At 47.1% G+C, this 18,730-nt stretch overlaps 1 protein-coding gene across 2 annotated transcripts in view; it reads left to right on the top strand.

Moving 5' to 3' along the window:
* Positions 1–18,730, top strand: part of LOC8050705 (phospholipase D2) — a 75,538-nt gene that overhangs the window by 14,036 nt on the left and 42,772 nt on the right. For both annotated transcript variants that reach the window (XM_040219944.2, XM_040219943.2), the window contains exons 7-11: positions 3,134–3,286; positions 4,598–4,747; positions 8,372–8,537; positions 10,981–11,091; positions 17,043–17,182. In XM_040219944.2, the coding sequence (XP_040075878.1) occupies positions 3,134–3,286; positions 4,598–4,747; positions 8,372–8,537; positions 10,981–11,091; positions 17,043–17,182 (720 nt within the window). The remainder of the gene's footprint in view (positions 1–3,133; positions 3,287–4,597; positions 4,748–8,371; positions 8,538–10,980; positions 11,092–17,042; positions 17,183–18,730) is intronic.

The following is an 18,730-nucleotide window of genomic DNA, read 5'->3' as shown; positions in this document are numbered from 1 at the left end:
AGTCCCACTATGCCCTTGGTCAAATCGGCAACGCCGACGAGACTCCGGTCTACATCGACATGCCGAGGACATGTACGGTGAATGAAGTCGGCGCCCGGGAAGTTCGAGTCCGAACAACCGGCTATGAGAAACAGCGTGTCACTGTGATGCTGTGCGTTACAGCTGACGGCCGGAAGCTGCCTCCGTACATCATTCTAAAGTGAAAGAACATGCCCAAGAATGAAACTTTTCCTTCGGACGTCGTTGTAAGAGTCCAGGAGAAGGGCTGGATGACCAGTGACCTAATGCTCGACTGGATTGAAGTTGTCTGGAAGCAACGGCCAGGAGCATCGCTCGGCGCACCCGAGGGAACGAAGTCGATGCTCTTGCTCGACGCGTTCCGCGGCCACCTTACCCCGGAGGTGAAAGAAGAGCTCGGAGGCTGCAACTGCGATCTCGTAGTTGTGCCGGGCGGGATGACGCCAGTGCTGCAACCGCTTGACGTCTCGATAAATAAGCCATTCAAGGAGAACTTGCGGCAGGAATACGAAGACTGGATTCGCAATCCCGACCGGAAGAAGACGCCAACTGGAAGGCTGCAGAAAGCCTCCGCGTCAACCGTCGCGATGTGGATATCGGACGCATGGAAGAGGGTCCGACCCGAAGTCGTCGTGAAATCTTTCAAGAAATGCTGCATCACTAACTGCATGGACGGGTCTGAGGACGATGTCCTGTGGGACACCGAGAGCAACGCCAGCGGCAGCTCGAGCAGTGGCACTGACGACTCGCCGTCGAGCGCGTCGAGTGACAGCGAGTGAGCGTGGTGGATATCTAGTAGACTGCAATTCTCTTCCATGCTTGTTGGAATTCCAGTGTATGATCTACTTTTGCATTGCCGTAACATAAACTTGTATTTCTACTGTAAAATTGGTGAGATTCTGGCATTTTTCAAATCTAAGCACCCCCCCCTACTTGTGCATCACAGGCGCAAAAAAAAAGGGGTGCTTAGAATCGCGTAAATACGGTAATAAAAAAAATTTTTTTTTTTTGTGCATGTAGTTTTGCACTTTTGTAGCAGTCCCAAAAGGGCTGGTGGTATTATGCATTAATAAATAAGAAGTTTGCAGCTGTATTTCGATCTGTTCATCAGGGTGTAGTATGCAGAATTAAGTTACGAGAAACGCAGTCGGCGCCCGAGTTTAATATCTACGTTCCTGGCACCAATCGTCGAACCTTTGTGGGGCGTCGCCACGTCATTCTCTCTCTGATTTTCTTCCTTGCAGTGGCACCGAGAATGGACAGGCTGAGGCAAAGGGGCGTCACGTGGGGTGAACCATGACGTTGTCAGGTTCAGCAGAAGCCTATAATTTGTTCCCTACTTCTTCCGTGGGCACCACGAGTGCCGGCGGAATGCTCATCCCAGTGTCACAAATGTTCCGCCGCCTCGTCCCTTACGTATTGACAACACCGAAAATTTGACGTCGGGGTCACAAGAAGTTTAATGGTGTGGAAGGAATGCCGGTTAAGCTCACACCAGCAGAAGAAAAAGAAACGCTTTAAATACTGTGCTTCCTAGACTGCCTGCTCGACTTGCAAGTTATACAATCCGTGACCCTATTGGAGAGCTCGGGAGGATTTGAATGTTGGTTTTGTCATCACCTCCATTTGCCGTTTGAATGTGAAACATTCTTTGGCTATGTGTCGGCATTCCGTGAAGCCCAGAAGTGATGCTTAGATAAAAGTGTGGCCACGAGGTTCGACACCGATTGATTGACGGGTGGGAGAGGAGGAGTGAGGTGCTCGACGCCGATTGGTTGATGGGGAGGTCATATGATCAGAGGGGTAGGCGAGGAGGAGTGAGGTAGACGAGGAGGTGTTGCGCACCGAGGAGCTCGAGAGTGTGGAAGGCTCTGGAAGATTGCCAGGGTTATCGGCCCGTTTAGCGACGTATCGCTTCATTCTAGGAACAACTATCAAATGTGCATGTGATATGCGTTAAACTATCAGATGAAGAGCACCGTGAACTTAGGCGTCCGGAAACTCGGGATATCGCCAAACAATTGTGATGCTAGAACATGTCATGTACGCAATGCAATCGCCGAGCGATTCGCCATAAATTATTACAGCGGAGCTGTTAAGGGCTAGTTTCCCCAGGATCGTGTCACCCGCAAACAAATGTCGGCACAAAACTCTGAACAGCTACCGTCATCTATGAGCGACGGCAGCAACCGGACAATTGGCTTGCTAGCCTTGCTCATAGATGGCGACAACCTTTCCACTTAGGTGAAAACTACAGTGGAAAGGCTGAATTTCTCTAGGCGTCATCCTAGATGTTGTCCTCAAGGTCGTCCTAGAAGTCGTCCTTGAGGTTGTCCTAGACGTCATCCTTGAGGTCGTCTTTAATGCCGTCTGAGAGATTTTCCTCGAGGTCGTCCTAGAAGTCATTCTTGAGGTCGTCCTAGAAGTCCATCTTGAGGTCGTCCTAGAAGTCGTCCTTGAGGTCGTCCTAAACGTTGTCTTCAAAGTCGTCCTTGAGGTCGTCCTAGACGTCATCCTTGAGGTCGTCTAGATGTCGTCCCTGAGGTTGTCCACTAGGCGTCGTCCTCGAGGTCGTCTTAGAAGTCATCCTTGAGGTCATCCTAGACATCGTCCTCGAAGTCGTCCCAGAAGTCGTCCTTGAGGTCGTCCTAAACGTTGTCTTCAAAGTCGTCCTTGAGGTCGTCCTAGGCGTCATCCTTGAGGTCGTCTAGATGTCGTCCCTGAGGTTGTCCACTAGGCGTCGTCCTCGAGCTCGTCTTAGAAGTCATCCTTGAGGTCATCCTAGACATTGTCCGAGAAGTTGTCCTAGGAAACGTCCTTGAGGTCTTCTGACCATATTACAGCTTCGCTGGTCTTCCTTCTTCACCAGAGTGAAAAAGCTGAAATTTTTTTCGGTAGCCCTTTAAATCTCGAGATGAGAAAGAGAAGCCCGAGCATTCGAAAATTGTGTTTAGCTTCTGAAGTTAAAAAAACCGCCGCCTTAGTAAAATAAAATTGTGAGCACCCCAACCCCCTGTGCTTTCAAAACCTTGACGCGAGTGAAGCGCCGTCTGTTTTAGAGTGTTTGGCGGCATGCGAAGGGGGTGGCACGACTTGCCCCGTCCACCTCGTGCAGGTGGCTGATTGCGAAGGACACGTGCGTGCTGTACGTACGTCCACGCGACGGAGCGATCAAGTCGGTTCTCTTGATGGACCAGGGCTTCCAAATCCAGTCCGGCTTCATGGCCACGGGAGTCAACCATGGCCTGCTCGTCACGAATCTCACCAGGTCGGTTGTTTATTTTTCTTTTCTTTTTTTGCTTTTCTTCTTATCTTGCAGGGTGCCTTTTCTTTCTCTCCCTCTGTCTGCATTTGATGTGAATCTGGTCAAACCCATTTGAACTGACTTAAACTCTTTCAACTGAATTCCAGGAGCTCAAGTGAAAATGTTCACTTGAACATACTGTCGACACCGGTTTCAACGAAGTCAACAGGAATCGGAAATCACTTTGCTACATCCGCTATTTCGTTGTGACTGACTTCGGTTAACAAAGTGCAATGTAGAATGGGAAATCGGGTTTGCTTCGCTGTAGCTACTATTTCGTTATAACCAACTTCGTTATTACCGGTATCGACAGTACTCCTTCGAGTGAGTTTAAGTTCAAATAAACACTTTCATACAAACTCCTTCAGGTGAGTTTGACTTATTTCAAGTGAACACATTCACTTGAACTTCCTCGAGCGAGTTCGAGTGAATGCTGTCGCTTAAGCTTCGAGGACTCGCTCTAGTGGCTTTCGGGAGATCTAGGTAAAGATTTCTCTGTACCGAAACTCCACTGCAGTAGACTCTCGGTAACTCGAGGTTGATTTATTTGATTTTTCGGTTAATTAGAAGCATGGGTGCGCGACAGCGTAAAAAATGTTGACGCACGATTCTAAAGGAAACGTCTCTGGATCCGAGTAATTTGGATGCTTTTTCTCGTGACCTTGAGATCTGAAAGCTCCGATAGCACAAGAACCCTTAAGAAAAAGTTTCCTTATTCCTAACTTTAAGCCGTGATTATACCGGTCACGTGGTTATGTGCGAATGGAACTGATTTGAATTATCCTTTACACCATTCGAAGAGAGAGCAAGCAGGGGCTGTTTTTTTCTCTCTCTTCTTTTAAGAAAAGTCAAAGGGTGTGAGCAGAGAAGTTGACTGCGTGTCGTTCCACTATATGGCCTTCACCACCGACGCGCTTGTTCGAACTTCAGGGATCTGAGACCCGGTGGTTGGATTTGTTACTCGTGCTGTGGTCGTTGCACACTTTACCTTAATTGGCACTCTTGACGCTAATTGAGTTGTAACACCTGCTGGGTTTTATTTTACAGTAGTAATAAAACAAATTTAAAACAAATTACCGATTTGTCATTTTTTTTTAAAAATTATTTTGCTGTTTTTGTGAGCTCCTTATTATCGAGGGTTGACCTTATTTGCTTTGTAGCAACGTAAGCTTCGTACAGTGTCAGAAATTCGACGGCGCGGGTCCATGGCCTCGAAGTGCATGAGGGAGGGCACGGGAGCGGCTGCGTGGTGAATGAACGTGTGAACGCCTGCAGGAACCTCCTTGTGAAGTGCTGGACGAAGCGTAAGGAGCGGGAATGGAAGGACACCCTTCAGGACCTGGCAAAGTCCTCGGGAAAAGACTTCACCATGCCCAATCGGTACGACGCCTTTGTGCCGGTCCGTTCGTCCAACCGCTGTCGCTGGTGAGTGGCATTTCTCTTTTCTCGAGATAGCACTTGGAGCTTATTTGTTCGTATTTTTGGCTTTAAGTCGTCGTGGCCAAGACAAAACCCCAAACCTTCACTATAATCACTGACAGGATAAAGTCTGTGGGGAAGTCCTTCAGTTGTTCTGCCTCCAGCGTTAGCTCCCTACCTTCGACAACGCTTCAGCATCTCGCGAGCTTTGAGCATGCGCGCGCAGCCAAACCACGACAAAGGGCAATAGGCCGGGCACCTCGGAGAGATGCCGGATGCCGTTTTCACCCTGTAGGGGGGCAATAACAAGAGGCCCCAATTGCTACGAGACAAATGGTGATGTAGAAATGGGCATACAATAGAAAGGCCTTTGCGCCTGCATTCGCAAACGACTTGCAGAGTGTGGCTCCCACATCACCATAAGTAGCGCGTCGAATTCTTTTCCTGTAGCTACTGCGAACGTTGTCACCGAGGTCAGCATCGATCTTGTTTTGCTTCCCCATTGACATTCCGTTTGTTAATTTGCTGTAAGTGGGTTCGTTATTGGCAAGGAGGTTGAGCTATAGAACGTGCTTTGTCCAGCTTGTTTTTAACGCAGAGACGGGTGTTTACCTAAGACGAGGCCCGTGTTCTGGATTTTTTGCGTCACCTTTCACAACTGAGCGTGGGGCAAGGACTGGGCACGAGTGTTGCGTTACGGCTAGGACTCGTCTTCAAAGGGTTTTTCACAGATTGAGCTTGAGCCCCAGCCAAACGGTGATCTGGCATTCATCTGCATCTACTGAGCGCCTCATCGGAAACGCAGCAAAAATACGTTGTTATTCCTGTCCCCGTAGGTTTACTTCTCAACCTAGCCGCTTTGGGCGCGACGGTTGGACATTCTCCTCGATAGCCAGGCTAGACTGTAGCAGGCTCTCCAGGAGTGTTTGTCTGGGGAACAAAGTGTATTAATGGACGACATTTCGTAAAGATGTAGTGCCTCTATCTTCTTCTCTTTGCATTACTGCTATCTAATGCATGGTCCATGAAGGCGTACCTGCAAATAAAAAAAAGAAGTTCACCTTGGTTTGACCACTTGATTTCAGGATGCAAAGGCAGGATGATAACAAAACAAAGTGCAGTAAAAGCTCGTTAATTCGAATTGCACGAGGATGCAAAAAGAATTTGAATGAAACAAAATTCAAACTAATGAAAAACGAAAAAAAAAAGGCCGCTTTTGCACAGGAAACGCTCAGAACGGCATACCTTTATTATTCAAAGTAATCAGTGATAATTATCTGCGTCTTTTCTTGGAAAGTTATGGTCATTAGCTTATTTTCAAGGGAACGCACCAAGCGCAAGGCATCTTCTTCGCCCTCTTCAAAGCTGAAGAAAAGACGCGCCACGTTCAATGCATCCATGACCTCTGGCGCGGATGGCCGAATCAGAGTTTTTTCCACCCCCACTTCTTCCTCCTCATCATCGACGTCGTTCTCCGCGTCCACGACGGGTTCGCCAACTACTTGAGCGATGATGTCTTCGTCTGTCATAGCGCCACAGATCACCGCGCTACTGTCTGCATCAACGTAATCGGAAAAACTCGCGTCCTGCAGCAGATCACGCATGCCCTCAAAAACAACCTCACACTCTCCGGTGTCGCTGCCAGCCGCCTCCGTACCCAAGACACTAAAACCACAGTGATGGAAATAGTTCACAATTGTTGCGGTGGTGACTTGGTTCCATGCGCGAACCAGCATGTGCATGGCACTGAGGAGCACCACGTTATAAGTCTGGTTCCCTTTGGCCGTGCAAAGAACCATTCGTTCCAGCATGTGACGTCTGTAGAAGGACTTGATGTTCTTGATCACACCCTCGTCCATCGGCTGGAGTGCTGCAGTCATGTTTGGTGGAAGAAACACGAGTTTTAATCGCCTTCAGCTCTACGTCGACCTTGTGCGCTGAGCAGTTGTCTACGATAAGCAGAATTTGTCGGTTGCTCAATTCGAACTTTCTCTCCAGCTTCTTAAGCCACTTCTTAAACAACTCGCCAGTCATCCATGCCTTTCTGTTGGCTTCGTAGTCCGTTGGCAGTGTGCGAATGTTCTTGAAACACCGAGGCTTCATCGACTTTCCTCTTACGAGCAGGGGAAGCTTTTCCATTCCAGTCACAATTGCCGCGACCAAGACGGTGACACGCTCTTTACTTCGCTTCCCTCCTGCGCAGTTGTTTCCTTTGTACGTGATCGTTTTGTCCGGCAAGAGTTAAAAAAAAATAGAGCGGTTTCACCCGCGTCGAAGATGTCCCGCGGCGTGTAGCTCTCCAGGTAGCCCTGCAGGGATCCATTTCGCCACATTGCACAAGTTTCCTTGCTCACGTCTTTACCTTCACCAGACACGATACGGAAGACAAGGTTGTGCCTCTGACGGAAGCGATGGAACCATCCCTCAGACGCGGCGAAGTCGTGGTGTTTCAAATGTAGTGCGAACTCGGCTGCCTTTGCCATGATGATGGGGCCGCTGAGAGGAAGATCTTGGCTTCTCATCTCTTTAACTTACGTGATGAGCGCCTTCTCCGAATCCGGGTGTTTGCCAGAGCAAAGTCTTTTTCTGCCATGGGCAAAAACCTTAGCTTCATAGGCATCCTCGATTGTTTTCCTGTTGCTGACGTAGGTTGACAACATACTCCTCGGGATCTTGTGCTTTTTGGCAATCTCGACCTTGCTCGCTTTTCCTGCGTCTACTTCACGCAAAATCTCCACTTTCTCTCTGAGCGTTTTGGCGTGATACTTTCCTCAGGCCAGTATACCCAATTACGACATCGCGGTCTCAAAGTGCGTAGCACGTAGCTCGGTCGTACGGCCAGTACGGCCAACACCATTAGCTAAGTCACCAGCACAAATGGATTGGCGATCGCGCAACGGCTCAAACACAGTAGGCCCGGATCAACGAGGCACGGTAACAGAACTGCAGAACTGGTAATGTGGAGAACAAAAGGACGTGAAGGGCTTCAAAAAGCGCGAAAGAAACCACCCTTAGCGCCCCTATTGGTCTTCTGAACGCCTGGCGATGTTGTTCCAAATATCCATGTGCGCGTTCCTATTGGCCGACAGTGAATACCGGCGACGCTCTCGCGTTTCATGCAACGCGCCTGCCGCATTTAGGAACGCGCGGCGACGCGGCTCCCGCCGCGCCATTTGTCACTTGACCAGAAAAGCTCCACGCATGACGACGCGCGGTTTGAATTATCGGTGCCGGAAAACGAAGAGCGTGAATTAACGGGTTGTTTTACACATGTACATCTACGCAGCGTGACCGGACCATGGGGAATGGTTTGAATTATCCAAAAGTTTGAACTAATGAGTTGTGATTTAACGAGCTTTCACTGTATGTGCTGGCTTTGTCTTTGTTTTGGGTTTGTTCTGTTCTCTTTGTGTTAAGAACCTACAGGGATAAGAGGTTAAAAACCATTTCGCCTCCAGAACTTGAATTATCCAAATCGGTTCTAGAGTACATCAACGCAGCCCCACGATTCCCCCGCGCCACGTGATGCAATGCGAGATGGCCGCGTAGCCATACGAGATTTTCCGGAAAGGTCCATTAGGGAATGAGCATAGTACAGGCTGGGACTTTGCTTGGGGTCGTGTGGCGCAGGTTCATTGACGGCGCCAAGTACTGCGAGGCAGTGGCCAACGCTATCGAGCTGGCGAGGGAAGAGATCTTCATTGCTGACTGGTGGCTGACGCCAGAGATCTTCCTCAAGCGGCCCATGACGCACAGCGACCGCTGGAGGCTCGACAAGCTGCTCAAGAAGAAAGCTGTGAGTCATTGCAGTTCGGTGTTGAGGCTCCACACCGCGCTGTGCTTTTGCACATAGACCTTTTACACACATGTGTCGCCACCTTGAATCACAGAACGTCTGGGAAAGGAGGAAACATTCTTTTGCTTCTGCCACACCACTGGGAAGTGTTCACGTTTCTATTGTGACTGTCACTCATTCTTGTTTTTTTCCTCTTTTGTATTTCTTTAATTACTTTAGGTTGTAATGTCTTGCTTTTTGTTTTGTCCCCCACATCGAGAAACTTGGAGGACACTTAAGCTTTGCCTTAAGAGAGGAATGCAATTGCGTTATTGTGCCCCGTTTGTATTGCCTTCTCATTCGCTTCTCACATTCTTTCTGCCAGTGAGCAGGGAGTGAGGCAGACATGGATTAGTCAGTAGCTTGTCTGGCTCGCAACCGAAGAGTCGTAGGTTCGAATCCCGCCTAAAATTCTTCGAATTTTTCTTTAAGGCAAATTAATTGCTTTGTAAAGTGAAATAATTTCAAACATGCGGCGACTTTTAATTTGTGTTATATGTCATGTTTTTTAATTACTTTCATTCCACACGGGAACGTTGTGGGTTGTTTAAAATTCCCGCGCGAGGTCATGTGACTGTGACGTCTTGACCCTATCGACACATTAGAATTTTCCCGTCACGCCACCAACATCGGCTTTTCTGCGACATGAGCTCTTAACGCTACGCGTTAATATGTGAACTGCATAGCTGGAGACAAGGTTAAACGGAAAGGGTCTATATGCAAGGAGCAAAAGTGCAGTGTGTGGCAGGAAAACATAAAAAAATGTGCACCTATATCTCCACATGCAGTGAGCTGATACTACAATTCCTTGATTGAGGCTAAATCAGTAAGCTTCATCAAAGCTGCCAATGAAGATGCGACCCAGTTGCCATGAATGTGATATAGCAAGAAGGTATAGTGTAACCTCGATTTAATGAAATCGTCTTTTGAGCCAAAAATTTCGTAAAATCACGAATTTTGTTGGATTGAGGTTTTTTGTTTTTTAGCATTGCGGTCGGTCTTCCAGGCTCCCATAACCCTCCAATTGCCTCACATCTTGCAAGTGAGCATTTACAAACAAGATTCCACTACAAAATGTGGCGATAATAGAAGAATGCGGTTCATTGACCCTCATTTCGTACGGTTATGGCAGCAGTGCCTAGCACCGCAGAGAGTGTGTATTCGGGAAAGCAAAACCAAACCAATATACCACCGCGGAGCAGACCACTCGTGACTGCCGACAGATGGTGCCACGTGTGAAAACCAACTGCTGGCTTTGAAGTCGTCACATCCAGATAGGCAAGCAAAGTCCCGGGCCTTCTGTTGAAGCAGCTCTCCGCTCTAGGGCACGTTCTTAACCCCCATGTCGGTGAATTAGGTAAGCAGGGCCTTTTCGACGTTGACGTATGCAACAGTCTTCAAGTTCTTTTTCCGGTATTCGAACCACTGGCACTTACGGTAGCCATAATGCTGTCTTTCATCTTCAAAATCGTGGAAAGCAAACTCTGCAAAATTTTACACTTCTCGGCAACATTTTTTTTTATTCGTCACTTCTGTGCTTGTTTTCGCCTTGATGTCGAGCGACAGAACTTTCCTTTTGCGCGGTGCACCACTCATTGTTTCATGAACAACACAGCCACTTCCAGCACGACACTCGAGGCACGAAATGATTTTTTTTTTGTTGCAGGGTCGCAAAAGCTGTAGTTTGTTGGGCGTAGGGGCATGTAATGGCAAACTTTTCTTTGACGAGAGGCAGAGGCTACAAGGCTACGAGGCATCATCATCCTCAGCATCACCACCACCGGTGTTTGTTGTTGTTTTTTTTGTGAAAAAGATGATTACACATTTTTTGCTTAGTTTTCAACAATAAGGTTTGTTTCTGTTAAATCATTATTTTTCTCGTGGAGGCCACCGATATGTGTAATGTGCAATTTCCAAAACTTCGGTAAATTGAAACTGTGGCGCTAAAGCACTTTACTGAATCGAGAGATGAAATACATTGTCATCAATGGAAGCAAGATCGGTAGACAAAAAAATTTAATTGAATCACGAATTTCGTTAGATTGGGGTTTGTTAGATCGAGGTTCAACTGTAGTATAATTTGTTCACTTCTATATTCTTGCTTTGTGTAACAAAACTGTTTTTAAAAGATTTAGAAAACAGCTACCATAAGACAGAACTCCTGTTGAACAGAACTATTGCCGAGCAGGATGGCTGCTGAACAGAACTAGTACTGAGCAGAGCTCCTAGCAAATAGAACTCCTGGCAAACAGAACTGCTGTCAACTGAATTATTGCCCAACAAAACCTGTCTGGTGCCGAGCAAAACTGTTCTGGAGTACTGCGGTAAATGGAATAATTGCTGAGAGTGTGGCCTGCCACAGAACAGATGTGGGAAATTTATTATTTTCTTTTTCTACTTACAGGAAGAAGGAGTGAAGATCTTTGTGCTCCTGTACAAGGAAGTGGAGATGGCCTTGAGCCTCAACAGCCTGTACAGCAAGCAGAGGCTGGTGGCCCAGCACCCAAACATCAAGGTGGCACACTGGAGCATGCTCTTTTTTTCAAAATAAATTACGTTTTTGTTGAGAGTAAGTTGGGGAAGATGTAGGACACAAAGCAAATGCACAAGTGAGACGTGAAAGCGTTATAATCGAGAGAACATGCTGCAACAGAGCTTCCTGGTGGGTGGCACCTCACTGCGATCATGTGACCATAGCAACAAGCAACGGCATTCCCATCAGAAGTCGCAGTGAAAGTCTCGATACATAAATGATGTCACCGAAATTTCCTGACCCAAAAAACATATTTTATGTTGCTGTCTTTATCAGGTACTGCTGCAATTTTCTTGTTTCCAGATCTGATTACCGCTTGCAATTAGGTTTATTAGTGAATTCTCTTGCGTGTTTGTCTTGAGATTTCAGAACTACTGAGGGCAGCCATTCTCGTTTTTGAAAACTGCAAAACAGTTTAGAATTGTAGAAAGACGACCAAATTTCTTTTTAGTTTTAGAAGGTTTCTTGGTTAATTTTGAACATATGTTGTAAATGCCTGTTTGGTGAAACACTCGAGGTATTAATGTGATTTCTCAGTTACCTTGTTATACCGTAGTACCCCGAGTCATCGCCCACCCCACTTTCTAGGTGAATATCGATTTCCAAAAGAAACGCAGAGTGATTGCCCACCCTTACAAATGCCCCACCGCAGACTCCGCGATCCGCGAACGTTCGTCCTACCTGAATGACGCGGCCGTGGACCTTACAGTTGGAGGACGTCCAGGACAAAGTGAGACGAAAGAGTAAAAGACACTTCTCTTTGTTTACTTACTTCCCCCCGATTTCCGTGACCCCGAAGTCCTAGTACATGCGTGTGAAAGGGAAACGATAGAGATAACCAAATGAAACTTTGTTTTGCTTACAAAAACAGTTTGTTTGGACCAAAAAAACAAAGTCCGGAGGATAATGCAAGCAGTAACCCATTCCGGGATTGCTAGGTCAGTGAACCGCCCATATCCTTAAATGTAACCTCGGAGTGTAAAGTCCAAGTTCGTCTCCACTGAAGAGAGGTCACCGTGAACCCGCTCCTTCTCCCGGAACGTCGCGACCGCGATTGGTAAGGTTGTGCGATGTTTGAGACAAAGGCAACGGGTAAATAAAGAAGTGCTGGAACACCACACGCAGACGTTTGTAGAGCGCCCCATTTCAAGCTTCGCGTTCGTGGTGCTGTCCACGCCACGCAGCAACACCGCCTCAACCCACGTCGATAGCATGCTCACACGCATGTACGCACAAAACTACAGGGTGAAACAAGGAGACGCCGGGCTCTTTAAATCGATCGGAAAATTCGGTTTCTTAACCTATCGCGCTACGACTTTGTGCAGCGTTGCCCACAGATGGTGCATTTTTTTTGTAAAATTTGCAAAGAGCAAACTTACCTGAGGAAAAAGTAAAGAAAGAAAAAGGCTTAGCTCCTATGGAAATGCAGCGACGCCACCGGTCGGCAAACAACACAGCACCGTTTCGCACGGGAGAAAAGAGGTGGTGCAAGCGGTCACGACGCCAACTGCCGCCAACAAACGAGCAGACGACGCCGAGAGCCGGCGTATTTAGCAGACAAGGAACTGCAGTTCCTTTGTTACCGCACCTGTTTTTGTTTCTGCGACTGTCGCCGTCTACTAAAGACGGCGACAGTCGTAAGATTGTCTGCTAAAGACGCTGGCTCTCCGTGCCGTATGCTCGTTCGTTGGCGGCGTTTGTTGCGCCATCTCTTGTGTCCCTTGTGAAACGGTGCCGTGTTGTTTGAAGACCGGTGGCGTCGCTGCCTTTCCATAGGAGCTAAGCCTTTTTCTTTCTTTACTTTTTCCTCAGGTAAGTTTGCTCTTTGCAAATTTTACAAAAAATATGCACCATCTGTGGGCAACGCTGCACAAAGTCGTAGCGCGATAGGTTAAGAAACCGAATTTTCTTGTGGATTTAAAGAGCCTGGCATCCCCTTGTTTCACCCTGTAGAAACTTGTGCAAGAGCCTGCTCCTTGCAATTCAGAAGGTGCCTGACTTGGCCCGACGCCACAGTATTTGCCAAAGCAGTTGCCGGCTTACCCGCTTCCCCAGCATCGCTCTTCGTTGCGTCTTTCGTCCGCTTGCTCGCTCGTTGTGCCTAGTTGTGTTTTTTTTTATTTGTTTTTTTTTATGAATGAAGAGAACATAGTAGTGTTAGTGAAGGGCTTTCATGGAACAAACATCCGCGCTATATGCCAATCGGCAGTGTTAATCACGCGTATACAAGCATCGGACTTTGTGATAGTAAAACATTCTTTGATGAGCATTTCTTGCATAAAACAGTGAAACTAATTTGAGTTTTTAGTTTAATGCATCTCTTGTGCAGCCGTGCAAGATGCAGACTGAAAAATGGACATTTCATTAACTTTTTCTAAACTTTTGTGCTTACCCACCGAGACATGGCCCACCCCAGTTTTTTTTTTTAATGAATTTCAGGTGGCAGGCGGGTGAGTGATGACTCGGAATATTTCGGTATACAGTCGAACCTCGATATAACGAACTTCAATGTAACGAAATCCTCGATTTAACGAAGTATTTTATTTTTCATAATTTCTTGCCCATAGACTCCATGTATTTTTAGTCTCTATATAACGAAGTCTATTTTGCTGCTATTTCAATATAACGAAGCGCCATTGCCATAGAAGGCAATAAATAAGTCCTCTAAAAAACAACTTCGCAAAAAAATTGTGGTTAAAAAAAAATTATGCGCAAACGCGAGCGCTTGATGGGTTACTTCACGGGGACAGGCCTTCCAACGTTCCTTGGCTGCCCGAGGATGCGGCGCCGGTAGCGCCGGCGAGGCGTGGGGCAAAGCGGATTCCGCGGGGCTGGCCAGAAAATGGCGAGCAAAAAGTTAACACGGCATAGCAGCATCACCACTGACATTCACTGATCATCATAGTCCACTGTACCGCGGGTAGCGCGGGAGCTAACTTCTGCGGGGGAGCGACGTGATGGCGCGACCGCGCGACCGCACGGGCAGTGCCACCTAGGAGTAGACCGATTATCGTCTTGCGAGCGTGATGTAAAGCAAAGGCGCAAGCACACTGTGGGCGCAAGGGTGCAAGTAAACTGTGCGGTCAAGAGTGCTGTGTGGTGCTGTTTAGGTTGGAAACATTGGCACCGCCTAAACTAAACAGCTTTATTTTTCAACCAAGCGGTTCACTCACGTGCTTGCTGCCATAGGGAAACGTAAAGTTCTTTCTTTGGATGAGAAAGCAAACGTTTTGGACGCCATCCTGAAGAAACTGCCGAGATCACGAGCACTCGGGAAGTGCTCGACGCAATGGACGTACTGAGGAGGTACACGGCGTCGCATGGGAAGCAAGATGCCGTGCAAGCGCTCTGGGTGCTCGAACGTCGTATGACGCCGCTGCTACTGTCGGACAAGGCGCAAGCAAAACTCGCAAACTACTTTGCCCCTAAATAAATGTCATTTTCGGCGAGTTTTCATACCCGTAAAATGTTTCGGAATTTTTTTTTTTTTTTTGCATGCTAAAGCCAAATTTTGATTTAGCGAAATTTCAATGTAACGAAGTAAATTGCGAATTTTACCGACTTCGTTACATCGAGGTTTAACTGTATCGCACTTTTCCCTATTGGACCTAGTGGAGAATCTGCAGACTTCAGAAAATATGAATGAAGCTGGTTGAACTTGTAGAGCATTTCAAAATATATGCTACCCAACCTGACGTTCCAACTATATTTATGTTTTCTGCACACATTCTTTTTTTTGGGTTCATGTTCTTTGTCATTTGCCGTAAAATACCGGTCAAGCACCCACTCAAAATTTGGAGATAATCGCAAAAAAATGGAGGATGGGCGCTTGTCTGGTCATCAATTGTACATGTCAGTGTACTGTACATATTTTCTCACATCTTACCAATTTGGGAAGGGGCGCTTAATGTGGAATGTTACGGTGGTTTGGAGATATATAAATGGCACATGCACAAAGGACCACATCATAAACTGTAATAGGAATAACCTGTAAAGCAAGGGTATCACAATGTGCGATGTATTTTGAAAAGCATAATACAATAACTGAAACAAAAACACTGAACTTTTTTTTTTTTTTCAGGGGAGTTCAGTTTTGGACATTACAAACAAGATCCAAAATTTACTGATTCAAAACTCTCTACAATATCATCGGTGGCACTCTCCACATTGATAGTTTTAAACTAAAACCTCCGTCCTCTGGCTCCTCGTGGTTAAATCATTGCCAAATATTAAAACTATACCAATTAAAGAACAAAAAAACTTTTAGATGTTCTTTCTTTCCTCGGGCAATTCAAGCCTGGAATAATTTAACGGATGATATTAACAATCTTCCGTCTTTTTTTATAATTTTGTAGAGGCTATGGAGTCACTTCTTAGCTAGATTATGTGTCGTAACACTTCATTTCGCTTTTTATTTTTTTGTAGTCGCCCCTACAACAGTATTTTGAAGGCTGGCTTGCACACTGGCTACCGCTTATGGCCGAGGGCATTACGACCTCTTGTCTTGTGATGTCTCGCAACACTAGATCAAAGGTCTTGGCAGTATTTGCAAGGTCAAATGTATTGGCTATTTACGAAAAATGGTTGTCTATAATTAAAGCCAATAGCAAAAAAATGATGCGCAAAAAAAAAAAAAGGAAATATATATGGAAATTGCAAGTGTTTCAGCGGCTACCCAATAGGCGGCGCTTGGCGTATTCTCTCGTCATAAGAGATTGCAAGGGGTCGTAACCCAGGTGGCACGCCGGAGAAACGTCCACCTTGGCACAAGCTGGGCAATCCTAGGGTCCTAACTTCAGCCTAATACGGTTTTGCTCCAAGGCGTTAGTTAGCGCCAAAGTACTTTTCGTTGGCGTTTCTATGGCTTCTCTCTGGCTCACCACTTAATCGCCCGAGTGCCAGACTCGAGCCAGAGTTTCTACGTACAAACCAGGGGGGTAAAGGTGGGTGAGGAGGAGTGGCAGATCCCGCGCGCCGACATCCTGGGTCCCGAGTGAAAGATGCGAAAGAGTGCGACAGAACACGAGAGAAAGAAACCAATGTTGCCAGCTGAAGGATGACAGTCGCAATGGTAATCGCGAAGACTGAAAACTCTCAGCAATATAAACAGTGATAATTTAACGTTGCAAACTAAATTCTGAATTATTCTAAGATTTATAAAAAGCAGCATACTCATTACGCTGCATTAACTTCCTTTCTGTCGAAATCTCGAAAATCTGGTAGTTGCCCGGTTTCGTATTTCCGGATGCGGCCACCCGAGCCCGGAAATACGAAACTAAACCAAATAACCGATGCCGGTTGTCTGGTTTAGTTTAGTGTTGACGGGAGGCCGTACATCCGCGTGTTATGCAAAAAGAAAGCTTCGAAAGGAACGCGAATATCTTTCCACCGGTAAGTTTGTGGATTGTTGAAGTTCATGACACTGCTCTGATGATATATTTGTGAAATCGAAGGCAGTTGATAACCATGTGGGACCCTGAGGGTCTGCCTGCATACTCCGCCGCTTGCGGCAGCTAGAATGCATGGGAAAATGGCGGACCTTTTCCTCTAGAGTTAGTATGTATGATCTCTATGGTACAAACTAAAGAACCGGCAGCGAAGCCTAGTTCTGGCACTTGTTCGGCGATTTCGGCCCAAAGATGCCAGAGGAGGACCACGATTAGTGAAGCCCAACTTTGGTGCTTGTTTGGTGAGTTAGGGCCAAGGTACCCAGACTCTGGCCAAAGAAGGCTAAGTTTGGCTAAATTTTGGCTTCTTTGGGTTTTTCAAGGCCCTAAATTATCGGAAAAGATCCAGGTATTGACCCAAGAACTGCACCACACCTGGGAACGCACCCTGCCATAAGCGGTCGCGAGTGTGCAAAGAGTAGAGGTGGTGGCGTTCTCAAATAAATGAATAAACGTAATACCGAGCACACCGTGTGTTGGCACCAGGTGCTGCGCCACCCCGACCACGTGACGGGCGGCATCCTGCTGTGGGCGCACCACGAGAAGCTGGTGGTCGTCGACCAGAAGTTTGCCTTTCTGGGCGGGCTGGACCTCTGCTACGGGCGCTGGGACGACTTCAACCACAGGTTGGTAGCGAGCGGGGTCGTCATGGGGATGCGGAGGTGGTCGAAGGTAGGGGGAGGTGGGTGGAAGTGGAGCGCGACGAATCATTGGCGGTACAAACAGAAAGAAAGAAGAATGCAACGGAAGGGCGGCATAAAAACGATGGTGCCAAAGCTTGCTGTGGCACCTGTTTTTATGGAACAGTGGCAGTGAATTGAAGTGGCATTGAGGGCGAGTTGGTTCGGGAGTGAGGAAAAGAAAACGGGATACGAAGAAATAAAGACGTTAGAAAGGTTGCTTTTTTGTGTGTGTGGTATTTGTGGTGGCTGGTGGCTCATCCATGGCACTAACTTGGATGGTTAATTTCTAGTGGTTGTGGCCCATCTGGGGCACCAGCTTAGATGGTTGGTAACTTCAGCGTTCATCAGTTTTCTCATGAAAATTTCGCTTTTCAAAGGATGCCGGTACTGTGTACTGCTCCCGTCGTCGTTTTTCTTGCGCCATTTTGTCTTTGTCGGGGGCTACATGCCATAAGGGCACAAGCTGACTTGTACCGTTTTACAGCGGAGCTGTTAAGGTCTAGGTTCCCCAGGATCGTGTTCGGTACCTAAGAAATGTCTACACAAAGCTACACAAACCTCTGGACAGCTACCGCCATCTATACACCGACACGCGGGCTTGACGTCACGGAGCTGCGGCGGCGCTGCGATCGCGCCGGAGCCGGGGGGTGTGGGCAAAAGCGCGCACGTTTCGCATGGGCGTCATAGCATTTCAGCATGCCCTGAAGCTGTGTTGCCGTTAATTGCACCGAAATGTGCAAGAAAAGCAGCGGAGTGAGTTTCCACAAGTTCCCGGCAGACTCTGAAACGCATAGAAGGTGGATAATATCCGTGGATCGAAAAGAATGGTCGCCTCGCGCGAACGACCGTTTGTGCGGCAAACACTTTCTTGGAGGCAAGTGCGGCTTCCATTTCAATCTCCGTCCCGAGGCTTGCCTATGTGCAGGGAAACCGTTGTCTGATCGAGACCACCCGGATTTTGTTTCCATGGTGTTCGCACACAACGCACCCGGGCACCCCCCAAGCGCTCGTCGGAGGCTCGCTACGCCCGTGCTACCAAGCAGAAGGGGATCGACGACAGAACGGCAGTGTTGTAGGCGTTACCAAAAAAAAAAGTAACGAAATATGTTACTCGTTACTTGCAAATAAAAGGCACGCGTTACTGAGCTACGTTATCTAAAAATAAAAGGACGCGTTGCCGCTAGCGATAAAAAGTAAGGCACGTTACTTCTGCGTTACTTTTTTAAATTATGATGTAACATATTTTACGGTTTTGACGATACAGGTCATATATCAAGAAACATTATGTTCATGCAGAAACTGAACATAATTACTTTAGCTCTTTTCACGGTTTCACCTAAATACTTACGAGAAAAAACGCAAAGAAAAACATGGCTTGACGCCTAAAACACGGAAACAATTGAAGTGTAATTTCTTTAATAAGACTTGGGAAGTAGTAACGACGAACGTAACTACGTTACTTGAAATAGTAACATAAGTACGTTACCCGTT

This window comes from Ixodes scapularis, unplaced genomic scaffold (assembly GCF_016920785.2).
Source record: "Ixodes scapularis isolate PalLabHiFi unplaced genomic scaffold, ASM1692078v2 PGA_scaffold4__175_contigs__length_147842914, whole genome shotgun sequence".
Lineage (NCBI taxonomy): Eukaryota > Metazoa > Arthropoda > Arachnida > Ixodida > Ixodidae > Ixodes > Ixodes scapularis.
The sequence above is the reverse complement of the archived record's forward strand: the minus strand, read 5'-3'. Positions and strand labels throughout refer to the sequence as shown.